The sequence below is a fragment of the Vespula pensylvanica genome, chromosome 13, assembly GCF_014466175.1.
Source record: "Vespula pensylvanica isolate Volc-1 chromosome 13, ASM1446617v1, whole genome shotgun sequence".
In the NCBI taxonomy this organism is placed as follows: domain Eukaryota; kingdom Metazoa; phylum Arthropoda; class Insecta; order Hymenoptera; family Vespidae; genus Vespula; species Vespula pensylvanica.
Window position 1 is genome coordinate 16,750 of NC_057697.1, and position 16,693 is coordinate 33,442.

General features: G+C 40.4%; 1 protein-coding gene across 3 annotated transcripts in view; it reads right to left on the minus strand.

Moving 5' to 3' along the window:
• The window catches only part of LOC122633909 (serine/arginine repetitive matrix protein 2), a 28,287-nt gene that overhangs the window by 5,858 nt on the left and 5,736 nt on the right, over window positions 1-16,693 (minus strand). For 2 of the 3 annotated variants that reach the window (XM_043822378.1, XM_043822376.1), the window contains exons 1-2: window positions 4,265-4,406; window positions 109-2,545 (exon numbers count right to left, since the gene is read on the minus strand). In XM_043822378.1, coding sequence (XP_043678313.1) covers window positions 109-2,545; window positions 4,265-4,318 — 2,491 coding nt within the window. In that variant the 5' untranslated portion in view covers window positions 4,319-4,406. Of the gene's footprint in view, window positions 1-108; window positions 2,546-4,264; window positions 4,407-11,742; window positions 11,862-16,693 lie in introns of those variants that run through there. The other variant, XM_043822377.1, reaches the window with a different exon arrangement.

Here is a 16,693-nt window from a genome sequence, read left to right on the forward strand (position 1 = left end):
AAATAAGCGTATATCAAAAATTTCACTGCAGGCTCATCAATAAATTGCAAAACATTCTGAACCTCTTTAATGGTAATGGGTGCAAGTACTTTATTTTATGTTTGCAACCTTTATATTGTTTCTCGTTCTGTAGTTTGACGGGTGTCTGTACACGTCGTGGCTTTCCAGTAGGCGTTGTCGGTTTCGAAGTCTCTCGCGAAGAAGCTTCACTCTTTTCCTCTACGTTTTCATCCTTCTTAATGATCGAATCCTCAGCAAAGGTAGTTTTTTTCTTTTCGCCCTCGGTAGATTTAATATTGATCGCTGATTTCGGTGATTTTGGAGAACCAGGAGAAGACAAAGATCTTCTCTGTCCATTATCGAAACCTTTTACACTTTCCTGAGGTGATTTTGGTGGTGTGGGTAAGGATTCTGGTAAAGACAACTTGTCATGAGCTTCCGACAAGGAAGGTCTCGACGGTATTGTAGGAGCCTGTTTCTCTGAAGCAGAATCTTTCGACAGAGCTGACGTCGGCCTACTAGATTTTTCTGGATTTATACTTTCTGACTTATTATCTGTCTGAGTGTCTACAACTGTCGGCGTAGAGGCTCTAGAGATATCGGAAGATTTTGACGGAGTTTTCGAGTCTTGCTCCAGGTTTTGCATCGTTAAATTATTCGATGGACTCGCAGTTAATTTTCTTTTATCTTCTATTACATCAGGAGAGGGAGAAGGAGATGGAGATGGAGAGAGAGAGGGAGGAGTAGAGATAGGGAAAGACTTCCCTGGAGTTTTCGGTGTTTGTTCGACAGACTGGATAGTTGGATCGTTTAAAGCTTGTCGAAGTTTGCCGTCTGTAGTGACATCCAACAGTGATGGAGATTTCGATAATATTTTCGATGCTTCTTCAGGGTCAGCGCGGGTTGGAATGTTCGAAGGACTTCGCATCGGCGGAGTTTGCCGTTTGTTCTCTTTTATAATATCCGGTGATGGAGACTTCGAAGGTGTTCTCGGTATTTGATCTACATTCTTTGAAAGACTTGCCGGACATTTTGTTTTTTCTTCGGTGTTATTGCTGCTTAATGTAGAATCATTTTTATCATTCTGACCTGCAGAATGTATGGCATTTAATGAGGGACTAGTGGGATACCTTCCACAATCTTCTTTCATATTTATTTCATTGACTTCATCTTTCTCAATTTTCTTTTCCTTCGATTCGTCTTCTATTTTATCATGTTTATTTTCGTTAGTTTTCATTTCCTCAATCAACGAACGTTTATTTTTCGTTTCCTCAATTTCACATTCTACTTTTTTTGATGCAGAACTACCGGAAGATTCATTCCCATATTTTTCTTCCTCTTTGATCGAGTCAACGATCTTATCATTTCTAGCGAAAATAGATTTATCGTCTACAGAATCATTTTTAATCGACGTTTTATCTTCCGACTTGACTAATGAAGTTTCTTTTTCCGACTGTTCGTTGTCGTTTTTAGGGACGATCATTTGCTCGAAAGATGATTTTCTTTCCGGTTTAGTATCGATCGTAGCTGTGCCTGGCCGAGTTACAGACTTACTGGTATCCTCACTTTTCCCTTGTATTTCTGATAATATGGAGGAATCCAATGGGAGTTCCTTGTTACGATCAACGTTACCATTTCTCTGTGGCGATTTGTCTTTACTGGGAGCTAAACTGTCACCCGACCGTAGTGACTTCTCGCTATCAGAAATAGCACTACCATTTTGTCTCGGAGACTTTTCATTATCCATCACAACGTCGTCATCGTCGTCATCGTTCTCGCCACCACTGCGAATGTCGGTCTTCTTTTTCTGAACAGAGTTCTCTCGGACAAGATCGGTCTTTTCCTCGTCCAAATCCGGCATTTTGTCAATAATTATACGAGGACGTACAGATTGCTTGTTCTCTTTGTTGGACAATTGATTTGATTTTCCTGTGTTTAAGGACGTATCATTCCTTGGTCTTTGGGTCACCGAGTTGTGAAGTGGTCCCGGTGAATTGAAACTTTTAGTTTGAAGTTGACTTGTAGATGCTGGTGCGGAAAGATCCAAGATTCTTTGCTCCGTTCTCTGCTCAATGACGTTTCTTTGAGTCGACGTTTGTTGTATTTGATAATTTGGTCTGGGCCCTACCGATTGTGTGGCCGGAGATCCTCCACTTGATGGGTTTGCTACTCTGATTCCAGGCGATCCGAATCTTGGACTTTGGGGATTTTGAGAAATTTGTATTAGGTTTTGCTTGGTTTGTATTTGTCTAGGGGAATGGACTGGCGGATTTCCAGACGGATTCGCTGGGTTTCCAGGAGGATACACTCGGTTTCCAGGAGGCCTCGGTGAAAGCCCGTGTGGTCGAAGTTGCGCAAGTTGGTTCGTTCTGGATTGGCCTATGGACGAGTGAATTTCTAAACCATGAACAAGGTGTTGTGCTTGTTGTCCTGCAGAACGGTTAGCTCCTATAGGGCCATTATATACCGGATATCTTGGAAACCCAGTAGAAGTAACTTGAGGTCTCGCTTGAAAGCCTGGCGATAGAGGTGCACTCTGCTTTACCTACGGAATAATGTTTCATCTCGGATTTATTCGAAACTGAAACATCCCGATAGCAATTTAGGAACGCAAACGTCTGCTTGATATTCTTGGAATACGTGCAACTTCTTCATTGATATTTTTACCTAAGTCCTTTAATCGATGTGCCAACTGGATTATTTATCCATGATTAATGGATGAAAAAGGAAATATACCTAATTATATAACTTTGCAAACGAAAAACAACCGAGCACGTCTAATAATTGCAGGTTTGAAATATCTCTAACGAATATGAACTTTCGCGGATCTTAAGGCTTTCGAATATTGGGGTTTCGCATGTTCCACATCACGTACGTCATGCGCGTATCCTTATACAGCAAAGGGTAAACGCACCCCATGTATTCACTCGAACGTGCACGCTGCTTCTTAATCCGTAAGTTTGCCCTTGCTTCGTTCCTATATTGTAAAAGTCTGACGAATCTGCTCCCCCATTTTTAAGGCCCTGTTATTTTAGCATAACAATTGCCGGCAGTTGCGCTCTCCTATATAAGTAGCGTCGAAACGCTATATTCCGTTTCTCTTGTTATTTTTTCTTTTTTCTCTTTTCCCATTGCTAATAAGAACGAGTGCGGCGAACTTCTATTGTATGAAGGGTGAAACAAGTATGGATTTTTAATTGATATATTAGGAAAGTAATTATAATTATTCGAAAATACTTCAAAGATTCATTAGTAGACACATTGATTTACCATTTGTCAAGATTGTAAAGAAGTAGATCGAATGAACTATATAAAATGTTTAATCCTTCAATATACATACATTGTTTCTTGTTTGCTCGTAAAAAAAGGATTTTATCTATACCATTACCGCTATAGGTAGCCTATCTATCAATTATTTCGAAACGATATTTTACACGGCATCAGTCGCTCGAGATCAGTAATTGCTTGGGAATTGAGAAAATCGTAAGGGCGGTCGTGCAAAGCGCAGAAATTGGGATGCGCTCTATCGGCCCTGGGCTCATCGATCTCTCGATAATACGAGACGACGGTGACGTCTCGAGAAACATTTCCACGGTACCTGCCACCGCTTAACTTTGCTTTCGTTATGGGATTGAACCACGAATGATTGTAGTCCAGATACATTATCGATATCCATCACGATTCGTCGAGGCCTTTTAGGTTGGCGTGACTCAAGAAAGCCCTTTTCTTCGGTGTACACGACTATCCCTCCCTCCCTCTCTCTTTCTCTCGCTCTCGCTCTCGCTCTCGCTCTCGCTCTCGCTCTCGCTGTCGCTCTTCTCATCTCGTTAAGAAGTGTTTTGGCAGGAATATTGCCCGACAAGTGAACACGGTCTCCACCTTTTTATTCCAGTTGCTGTTACTTTTAAACAAAGTTAAACAAACTTTCTCTCGCGTTTACGAATTTTTAATGGCGAATACCGTTTTTGTGCTTCGTTGGAATGGGATTACCAACACGAATTTCTGTATATAAGGAGACCTTGGCTGTGACCTTAAATATTTTTAAATAAAGAATTTATAGTACTAAGGTTGCTACTTTTTTACCACAACATAGGGATTTAACATTAAGATCAGCAGATAACAGAGCAAAAGGGAACACAATTAATGTTGGGCTATAAAGTTGAAAAAATATGATTGCAGCCAAGTTCCCATCTATGTAAAGTTGAATGATTCTTGCAATTATAATATCGCCTTCTTGCGTTTTTACTTTATCGCTTCTGCTTACCGTGCTCGTACCACGAACCAAAGCCGCATTGTTAGTCGTCTCTTGCGAATCCATTGAGGTTTGTTCGTACACCTGTTGTTTGATAGACTTTAGATCGATTTGAGCATCTTGTAGCTTCTGATAATATGGTCCTCCATGGAACCTGTTGCGTATCAACAACAGTCACTCGATTGGACTGTGAATAGAGTCAATGTGCACGATACCGATGGTATCGTTGCTACATCTTGAATCATTTTTGTCGATAAAATTTTTTGCTATGGTGCAAAGCAGGACTTGCTCCTGCTCGTGATGTCGATAGTCTAACTTTTACCAGCGTGTATCGATATCATATATATATATAGCAACTTTTCAGCTTCCTACTGAGGATTCTTCCAAGAATGTTTCAGATAAAGTTCTATGAATTATTTTACTTAAATAACATAATTTCCTCGATATCTTACTTAAATGATGATACATCTTGTCAAGAAAAAACAATCCAAGGTAACAACTTGGAAGATTCCCGTTCTTCTGTATATCGACATGTCAGACGTAGTACGTTTCGTGCATAAAAGCTATGGACACTTAAATCTCGCAGGTACTGTGAATAATTCACGATAGTCAGGTACACGGTATACCTGACAGTTACAGGCGCCTACTTTGATATGTACCTACAATGCGTGCAACGACGTTAACCGTCAATTATAAATTACCACGCGCATTCTACGTACGTGTCTCCACTCGGTATTATGTGCTCTTACGACAAGGTTGTTGTGACGGTGATATCAATTAAATACGATTTTTACATGCTTCATTTATTCTGTGACATTTTCTTTTTTTGTTATTAGAAGTGACGTTACTATTGTAAAATACCATATTTCCATGTATTCAAGTGACAGTAATCTAGTCACTAGTGGAGCTGACATGTTAAGTTCAGAAACTTCGTTTTTAATAAATATTTAGGATTTATGTGATGTCAAATGCCGATGCAATTTGTTTATCGTCAATCATTGACCTAGATGATAAGTATTTACCGTCGGAAAATGCAGTAAGTACGTAACAACATTTTGCATTTTAAAGGAGGGTCCCCGATCGATAAAACAAACTTCAGGACATTGACGGAACTCTTTCGATGAGCATGAAATTTTTGAAATAATTAGATGCGAGATTCGGGACGCACTTCGAAAGATTTTAAGAAAAATTTACAGGGGCACCGTAACTCCGAAGAGTCATTTTGTGGGCGCTTGCACGTTGCATGGTAAATAATGGTAAATATCGGTTGCGGCCTGTTAAACTGCCGCGCGTTCTTAACGAGTTACAAGAAACGGAAAGCGCAGATGGCTAAGGGGGTAAATGTAAACGGAGGAAGACACGCAAACCGTCATAACCGGCGAGGCGCAATGAGAGATCGCGTTATCGTCTTACTACCGGCGATTGACCTTGGCAAATACAAGCATATAGGTATCTCGGAATCCAAGTTCGTGTTTCCGATTAATATAACACTGGGCCCAGTTTGTATATGTATTATATGTACATACATACATATAGGTGGATACACACACACACACACAAATATATATATACACATATTTTCATGTAGAACAACATTCGATCTAGCAATAGGGAAAGATTTGCGTGAAATAAGTTATTGTACGAAAAGTATGTGACAAGCTTGCAGATTGAAAATAATTATTTAAATAAAGCTACGGGGCACGAAGTACTAGTCGCGTAAACGACTATTTACCACGGATCTTAGTAGTCCCGCAATCAGAACTTTTTCACTCTCGATAAAGGGTAGAGCTTCGTAATGTAAAAGAGAAACGCGTTGCTTTAATGTGGCTCGTTCGATCGCAACAAACGTTAACCTTCAGACGTTCTTGTATTTTTATCGAGCCGATCCCTAGACATCACTCTTATTTTCGTTTTCTTCTTTTTTCTTTTTTGTTGATTTGTTGTTTGTTTTTTTTTTAATTTCATTGGAACAGTTTACGAATAAAAGTTAAAAAAAGATCGATTAAGTACGTCCACGTACCTTCTTGATCCTTATCCTTTTGACATTGTGTTCGCGCGCGCTTGGACAACTTCTAGAAGTGTGGAATCTACGAGGTGTGAGCTTCGTGCGAGCTCTGTGCCAGGACTAACATTATGGTGATTCATCGCCTAATGCGGTTCGGCGAAACCAGGAATTTTATCAGGAGACATGGATCGCAATCGTCAAACTCGCCCGCGTGTAACTACATCTACGGAATATTATTATATCTGTATATTTTTTCTCAGTTATTATCTCTCTTTAATAAACTTGGCTCGGGATATCTGAGAAAGAAATTGTGCAAAAGAAATGTTTTATTGGATTTTCTCACCTACCGATATTATCTTAAAGTCTAAGAACTACCTTATATTCATTCGATGCGTTCTTATCTTGTTGCCCGACGAGCGTGAAAATCGGTTTCTCCAAAGGAACATATTTCGTTATAGAAGACAATCGGTGCTAGCCTTCGGCACGTCCAAAACATCCGCTCTTATTTCCGTCGGAAAAGCAGAAACGGACCGTGCATGCTCCGTCGGCATCGTACGAGTACAGGGCAACTGCCCGTTCCTGGAGTTATTGATCCGACCCGGTGAGAGTGTGTTCAATTCCGTCGTTTATATGCACATAGATGCATACTACGGCTCATGGTCTCATATCTAATATGGGAAATTAACGCGTTCATGCTTCGCGAGGCTTCCGGGAAAAAAAAGACGAAAGCTTTTGCAATAACTGATTAAATCCAATCGAAATTAATCTACATGTAGATAAATCGAAGACTACCCAGAAGATTTTAATTAGAGAGGTTGACTTCGTTGGATCAGGAAAACGCAAGGAAACGATCGTGACCAAACGACGACTAAAGTTTCTAAAGATGTTGCTACGCTATGGAAACACCGGCTAGTTACGTTGGTATAGAGGGACAGTATCTGCCAGCTTCTTAGATTTTTGGGTATTTTTGTATGTTCGGACGATAGAGGGAAAGAGAATTTTTAAGACAAATGGAAAAAAGTGCGATTGGATTACCGTCGAAGATAATCGACTAGTACTCTCTACGGGATTAATTTCACTAGAGGAGTCTTGCCTATTGCACTTTTGTGGCTTATTTCGACCGAACTGAATCGATACCGTTTGTGACGACACGTTGAGTTACGACGTGTCGATATATAGGTTACAGAATTTACGATAGCGTGGGTGCGATTTTTTGCGCTCGCTCTTTCCAACCTATTTTATCTTCCTCTCTCAATAATTGTTTCTATTTTCAGGATCATTGGAAAGAGGACCGACTAGCAGGACTGTTGTTAACGTCCATAAGAAATGACAAACGGAGGAATTACTTCGAACGAAAGTAGTTGTTCCTTGCTGACTTGTCTATCGTCGAATGCGGGCGACTAATAACGCGACACAATCGATACTTCGACTGTAAAAGGCGAAGAAAAATGTAGGAAGATAACGGACGACGTTGTGACACGTAGACAAATGGGCATGCATTGCGAGTGTATTGTTCTATCATTGCTTAAAGGTCCAAAAGAAATTCAAGAAGAATAATTTTCGCATTGACGGAGACAGTCCGGCTCTGGTGCATCCTCCCTTAGAATTCATAACTTGTATCGAGCGAGCAAAATGTAGGAGCAGATCGAGGGTAACGACAGATAAGGGCCGAAGCCGTGTGCGGGCAGGCGGCAATGTCGTTTTATCGAGGAGCAACATCTTTGAATCACCTGCGGCGACGCTTTGCAATGACTATGTTCTATTGTCACGTGGCTATGTTTATCCTATACCGCATCGTTGCTTCCTGTACGTTAATCCATTAGCTCGATTTTAGAGCCTGCGCCTGTTGAAATTACACGTAAATGGAATGTAATCTTGGAATCTAAGAAGAAAGTATTTGGACTATCTACATTGTCTTCTAATATCGAATAAAAAGAAAAAATGTAGGAAGTTTCTATAACTTTAACGATCTCGACAGCATTGAGACAGTACCATCGACCACCCAGGCCTTAGTAAAAAGTAACTCAACGATCGACTTTCGCAGACACCAAGTGTACTAACACATCGTGCGCGTCCATCTTTATTTATTAGCTATCGGTAAAATCTTTGTTCTTCCTTTTTCTCCAAGCGCCATACCATCGGAACAATGCCCTCGGCACACTGTCTCTAGTCATGGAGCCTCGCTCGAATACCTGACGTTCGCTGTTTTCTCCTACTTTCTTCGCCCTGACTTCTTCTTTTATCACGTTCTCGTCTGATATTTTGTTCTCTAGTGTCATTGACGGAATCGGCTCGTACAATAGGTCTTACCTTTCACGACTTGGCATATTAAACGTTGACATAGTAAACGTTTTGCGACAAATGGAAATAAATACAATCAAACAAATAGGTTAGGTTGAATTATTACAAGACAAATTTTGTAGGATACGAAGTGTCCAATGCCATCTTAACTTAAGAAAATATAATGCCATCTTACTTCACGTATTTCACCGAGTGAGCGGAGGTGGCATCGATGACGAATTAATAATGATTTTCATTTTAATTGGAATCGGACGCTGTCGATTGCTTGATCAAACGATCTACAATAATTAAGAACAAATGCTACTGCGCGTGACGAGTGCCGAAGCGCTAAATACCTATGTGCAAGTCGAGTTCGTGCGAGTGCTCGAGTCAGTAAAGCACCGTCGAATGTCGAAGAAGAAGGAGAAGAAGAAGAAGAAGAAAAAGAAGAAGAACTAATTTAACTATCGGTCTATTAGGTCGTTAGAGAACAGGATCAGCAATCTTATTCTAGGGACGCCTAGAGAGTATGCTACGCAGCAAGTAGTAAGAGTTGCATAAGTGGCGTTATCTCTTATTCAGCCATGACAGGTACTAAATCGAGCACCAATTTTACAATGACGGGATCTAACGATCCGCGAACGCTGTCTCGTTAACGACCACGATATGTTGGTTCTTTCTGGGACGACATATCAGCTCGGTCGCGAACAACGCTACATCTCCGAATTTTTTCGATTCGATAAAAGATTCGATATCCACTTTCGGAATTCACGACATTAAATAAGACTCAATCTTTCTGACTATCTACGACGTACGTTTAAGTAAGCCTCTGACCTACGACCTCATTTCACTCCGGTGCACGCTATCGTACGAAGTATGATTTTAAGGGCACGAACAAATTTTGTGTTCAGATAAGCCGAAAAAATACGTAACGCAAAATGTGAAAATACAGAAAATTTCAGCGGAATCGCTGCTGTTGGAAAAATAATTTTCATAAATGTCGTAATGCGTTACAACGATCGTACTCATCGATACGTCACGAATATCCACCCGGTAGATTCTCTACTCCTCTTCAGTCTTCACATCGATCTCGTTTTCACGAACCGGAAAAAAGGACGATCACTCGGAAAGAATCGCGAACTCGAAAAAGCGTTGTGCAAGCTTACCTGGAAAACTCAGGATATCTAGGTCTCTATAATCTCTTTTTCCTTCGTAATAAACGCGAGAACTGCTAGAATGCTGTCAATCGAGTGCCGTCTCGTGCGTTACTAGAACTGTATGAGGTCTGGAAGTCCTTCTTCGGCAAGAGGTACGTCGTTCTATCCGTCGGTCCGTCCGACGTTCGTTCCCTACGAACGTGCGCCCCGTCGGTTTGTCCTGCCGTGCCTCTGCTCCTGCGCCCGACCCTCCCAGTCAGACACAACTAGACCCAGAGCTCACTCGATATACAACCAACGCGCGCGCGCTTGTGAGAACTAGACGAGAGAGAAAGAGAGAGAGAGAGGGAGGAGGGAGGGAGGGAGAGAGAGAGAGAGAGAGAGAGAGAGAGAGAGAGAGAGAGAACGAACGAGACCACGTCGAAGCTTAGCGAGAGAAACTACTATATTATAAATTATTTACGTCTCGTCCTAACCGAGTTTCTACTTTGCACGCAATGTCATAAAAGGGAGAAAGAAAAAAATTTGCTTTTTATTTCAGAATTTTGATTTTTTTTTATGAAGATGCTACTCGTCAAGGCTTCTCGTCCTTTCAAGTTTGATTTCAATATCGTCTTAAAGCTTCTTGCTCGACAAACTGATTGTTTAGAGAGATTTAAAGTGATTTCAGAAAAGATCTACAAACGAATGCAATTTCTCATCGACGAAAAGAGGGACCTCTTTTTTAAGGGTGGGAAAAAAGACGGAGAGAGAGAGAGAGAGAGAGAGAGAGAAAGAGAGAGAGAGAGAGAGAGAGAGAGAGAGAGAGATACTAGCCTCTAAATGGGCGGTGGTGTTGGACTATCGATACCTATATCCGTTCCTGACCCCGTTTTCCTTCGAGCTCCTGCTCAGCGTCTAGCTCTATCGAGAAGGTGACAGCGGGGACGCAACCAACACGCAGGGAGGACCATTTCGACGATCGATCCGACCACCTGATTTTCTCAGTAGTCCTCAGTGTGAAAAGTGGAACGTCCAACATTGCTTGCATCTGTTATAATCTTTTCTGCTTTCAAAGACAGAAAATGGTTTCGTTGAGAGTTTCAGATACCTCATAAGAGCAACACGTGAATAGTAGAGTCTGGACGTTAACAGGCGCTAGTACTTTACCCTGGTTGTCGTTGGTAAAAAAAAAAAGAAAAAGTGGATGACCTCGTTAAATAACACGAACACGTACACATACATTGCAAATCGTTCTCTCGTGCGTGCGTTTGAACGCGATGAGCCGAGTGAAGAAGGCGTACTCCTTCCTGCTTCCACCCACTTCTTTTCGAAGGTGCCACTTTAATTTCCCCGTTATTCGACATCGTGTTGTTGGATTTTTGAAACTCTTTTCGCGGTGAATCTGAAAGCCCGGTTTCCGGTTTACGAATGCATACGAAACGGACACGCTAAGATTCTTTCTCCTTAATTCTTTTTTCCGTCATCCTTTACACACACATACACACACTGCGAGCAATTATACCACCAATTGATATTCTCTTTTCTTGAGAAGATGTAAGAAACGAATGTGAATATTTGTTCCATGTTTCTCTGCGAAATGAAGCACTAACAGACAGTTTTCTTGTTTCATACAATGCATTTTTCTTATTTGATACATACTTATAAAATATAATAAAAGAAATATCATCGCACGAGAACGATCCACATTGAGTTTTCAATTCGGTAGGGCGGACGTTCCAGCGCTCATAATAAATCGCTTTGACGCCGGTTTTCCTCCTCTCATTCATCGTCGACTTATTAATTCACGCTTCATTATCGCGCAACATGTCGGTATTTCGTGCATGAAACGTCAGAGTTTGTCAGGAAACAGTCGAGCCATTCATTCGACTACCACGTTTCTTTGCTAGTACGTATTCTCGTGGCGATGCTATCGATACGGAAAGACTTATGAGTGCTGTCGCATCGTGGAGTTGCGGTATTCCTTGCGAGTTTAACGACTAATGTATTAATATCAATTAGAGCTTTTATCATTTTGAATCCCTCTGAAAACTATCGTCTTTACTCACCTTAAAGTCATTAAGTCGAAGCATTAAATAGCTCAAAGTCTACTCCATTATCTATATCGAATTCGATGGAGCTTTTGCTTCGGATTTCTTCATAGTTTAAGTTCATCTCTTTCTCTTACCTGAAACAGAATAATATTTGTTCGTTAGTATTAGTTAACAGCGTATCTTGTTGGCAAGCGAGAAAGAGAAATGGTAGCAACATTCAAGCGGAAAATCGATATTACAAAAGTGACGAGCGAGAAACATGGTAGGAGGATGATTGCTCGGTATTACGAATACGAAGAAAATTATTCAACGAGTCGTCGCGATACGCGCTGTCTATATTGAAACACTGACACATTGAACAATTTCCTAAATGTCTTTCTTAAGATCTACGACATTCATTTTAAGGAATTGTTACATCGTCAAAAATAATTTCTTATCGAAATAGAACAAATCGGTACTGTTGTATATATTCAGGTATTTGAAATTATTCGACTGATACTTCCCTTGAATACCTAAGAATGCATGTAGTAAATAATATTTTAAATAGCCTGTCCTGCTATCAGCTTCGTTTGCCTGCGCGATAATGATTTCCATTGTTGTTTCAGCATGTCTGCTCAGATGTTTGTTTTTTGAACAATCGATCAATATTATATAAAGCAGGATACTACTTTAACAGCGACCGATGCGAGCGTACTATTAATTACATCGATTAAATTAAAAAACGACAATTACGCGTTGCCGACGTAAACCAATGAAACTTGTCATTCTTTCCAATATCATTTACGAGACTTACGCTTTGAGATTTACGTTTTTCCGCTTACCGAATCTCTATCCGATTCGCCATATGGCTGAAATACCGTCCGCCGTTAGTCAGGAATTAAAATCAATAAGAAACTACCCAACTATCTTTTAGCAGTAAGAGGTCTGTTTGCTGGCACTACACAACCGCCATTACCACGAATATTGCTAGCGTACCGACAGAGCCCAAAGGTTTAGTAGGTACCGACCGAAGAAAAAAAAAAAAAAAAAGAAAAAGAAACAAAATATTATCCATGCCTTCTCCGATGCACAAGATAATTTTTTATAGAAAAACTCGTTGCGATTATCTTCTCTCTCTTTTTACAACTTGTTTCACTCGGCAAAAATGCTGATGTGATGAGTCCTAATCGTCGGAAGCTTCTCTATAGAGAATTAAAGTCTCCCCTTGTCGCGAATAATCAGAGTTCATAATTAACGATTAATAGCTTTGGCTAGGAAAAGAGAACGGACTATCGAAAGTGATAAAGAAAGTAACGAATAGGAAGAGAGAGAGAGAGAGAGAGAGAGAGAAAATCTTGTTCTATTCTTCCACGAATGCTGGATGAATTCGTTTTGGCAGTCGTGCGCTTCGTTCGGAAGACTCCTCCTAATCCACGATGCGATGGAAGCCTAGCAAAGTCCCCTTTAGCATCGAACTGCGTACTACTGTCTCTTCTATCGATGGTAATCGATAAACTTCATCCCTTTTCTTGTGCAACGCGACAAACATACACTACTTTCGCTTAGGAAAGAACGATAAACCAGGAGACTAGCCGTCAAATCCGGCATCTTTACATTTTTTGGAATTCCAGCTTTTGGACTATCAAAACACATGGCTCGATCCTTTCAACCCAGACGCAAGCTTTAGGTTAGCTTCTCTATATATAGGAGTTAAATACAGGAATTAAATAACAAAAAAGACGAAGACGTCGATAAACTAGGCGAGGAATCATAATATCCACTGATTACTATCGAAGGAATTTTCTATTCCACTTGAAAGTTGTTTCTGACGGATTCGCATCTGGGCGTTGCTCGTTCTTCTTTGGATTATACGTGTATATTCGAGCATCGTGAGTACGCACGCGACAGATGACGTCATCCCGTTTACGTAATTCATAGCGAAGTGCAACGAGAATGAGGGAGAGATAGAGGAACGGAGAGAGAGAGAGGGGTGGGGCGGGGGAGAGCGTTATGGATGAACGCCTTCTCTCAAAACAGGATCGATCGTTTCATGAACGAATACAATTCAAGTCCTTTCTGGATGATTCGGGTATGATCGTCTTAAAGTATCAAACTAAAGATATCCGAGAATAAATTGATAAAATGAGAATCTCAGAATGTTTGTTATCGATTAGAATTTCGTTACGATATTTCTCTCTAATATCTATGTAAAAAGTGCAAAGAAAAAGGAAAGGTGCGATTGTTAGCCCGCGCGAAAGATCTTCGAGAGAAATGGTTCATGGATCGATCAGGTTTTATTCGTTACGCGAAAGCCACGTTACTTCAAGAGAAGAAAACAAAAGTGAAAGCCTTAGAGTGCTAATCCAGTTGGCGTTAATTGTCCCGGTATTGCATTAAGTTCGTTTTGCGACCTCGCTGTTGTACCGTTGTTCGGGCATCATCCTCTTAAATAATATCGATTATAATGATTGTTTACGAGGCTCTAAACGATCGAGAAATGCATCGCGTCAATTTCGTCATTTCTATGTGACTAAAACTATTCTCCAAGATTTCGATTGCAACATTTCATTACTACGAGCAAGCATTCGCACGTGTGTATGTATAATATATATGTATGTGGTATATATATATATATACACACATATATATATGTACGTGCGTGTGTGTGTTATACGGGATATCGCTTTAGATACGGGAAAAAAAAATAAGACAAGGTATTTTTATATCGGATCGTGGGGAATTGGTCGAAGGCAAAGGAAAAGGTGACACGTTGCTATTTTTGGAGAGACAGACCGTGCCGGGCCGATACCTGTTTGAAGTAGCTAGTTTTCATTATACACGTATACTACTCGTATATCGCGCGTAAATTCACACACGTCAAGGATGCTAATTCTCTTTTCGCGTTCTATCTTTCTCCTTTTTTTTTCTTCAATTGCACTTCATTTTTATTGTTTCACTTCTTCTCTTTAATTTCATTTAGTTGGCAACGATACTTTAAACATATCTTTCCTGGTTTACGTAGCCAACCTTAGTACTGCTAAACTTCAGCGTTTGTCCGATTCGTTCCCATAGATATTCCATTCGTTCTAGTAGATAATTGAATCCATATAACGAAGCATTAGGATCAATTATGTATTATGACAAAAAATAGTAATATAAATAGAGAAATACAAGTAATTCGTATTAAAATTTCTACACTTTGACGAGACGCACAAAGTATCATCTCTTTTTGTGGCAACTCAAGCGTCCAAAGTGAGACGACGATTCGGTCGATTAATCCGGTAGCGTGGTATTATCGGTAAGTCGATACAGCGCAGAGATAATTCTACACCACCGATCAGTTACGCCTCGAAATAAGTATCCACGTTGACGGTACGACTTAGGAGTGCCCTCGATCATTCTTAACGAATTAAAAACGACTTAACGTTATGCGCGTCTAATTATATGTACAACAAAATATCCGTGACCAACGAAGTGACCATTTCCAAGTATCGAATTATTTATATACTTGAAAAATAGCTATTGTTTCTTATGTCAATGAATTCGGTGAAACGGCGAGTCGTTGAGTCGAGCGAACGTGAGTCGAGACGATGAGAATTACGGGACTTGGCCGTCCCCATCTCGAACTTTAAATTGAACACACCCTTTTTCCACACGCGTACGTGGGTAACCGCGAGACTTATAAGACTTGAAATTTTTGTAAGGGCGTCTGCCTGCACCCTCTACTTACGTCTACGCAAGAAACTCCATTTTGATCACGCTTTAACGAACGGAGCTCGTCTTTTTAATAGCTTTGTACTTCTCATTAGACGCACGCGACTCTAGAAATCTATCTTTCTTCGTCTCTCTTTGTTGCTACTTCTCGCTTCTCATCGAGAGCACCACGTTCGAGACCAAGTATCTACTGACGAAATACTTGGATGCGTTTTTTTTTTTTCTTTTCTTTGAACTAGTAAAAATATTAACAAGGCTACGAATATTTCAAATTGTTAACATCCAATAGAAGTGCCTCCAACGCGAGCAGGCACCAGGGATGCTGCGCGACGACGCGCCGTTTTATTATCGATTCCAATGTCTGCCGTTCCTGCTAGTACTCCCTTCTCCGCACTCCCTCTCCCATTCTAACTTCGACCCCTCGCCTTTTACTCAGCCTTTGTACGCACCCTTCTTTCTACGCCCACGTGCATAGACTTCGTACTTTACGCTGGATTCGTATGCTTTACTGCATCCGATACTGCACGGCAATGCTTTAAAGCCAAACGCTTGAATTTTCTTTTAATGTCTGCGATCAAATTCAGATTGTACTCGCCCAGATTGTAAAGCAAAATAAAAGAAAAAAGAAAAAAGGAAACAACAACAATTTTACTCTTTGTGCAATAAAATTAGCTAATGGAAACTATCGATGATTACGATCACTGAACGAGGAAGATAAGACAGATTACACAAATCGGTCGCTGACTCATTCACGAAACACTGGTAGCGACTACGACAACGATTTACGTATATTTATGGATGATCCCGCTTCACGTTGTTGCTCGAATCCGAAGGTTGTAATTCTCAATATATGATGTCATCGATTATCATAACTGAAGTTAATATCGAGGCAACGTCATCTCATTGGGACCGACATTGGGCATAGTTGCTAATGCGAAGGGTGCAGGAAAAGAAAATGGGTCACACTTCATCAATTTGTCATACGTGATGTCATCAAGGGCAATTCTATCAAGAATTTTATACTTAGCCCACAAGTTATTAGCATCGAGAGAAACGAAACCGCTTAATACCTATTAAAAAGGATATAAATCTGCGAAAAATCTGTAGGTTAAGTGATACTAGGTTTTATCATTTTTATTTACAATTAGATACATAAATGGCTCGCCGGTATTAACTTTCGACCGGGATGCTTCACAATGGCATATGGATCTACAGCTTTTATGATCGTGTATGTGCAAATTTCATGTAAATGTTGTCCTCCATCGAACGGTAA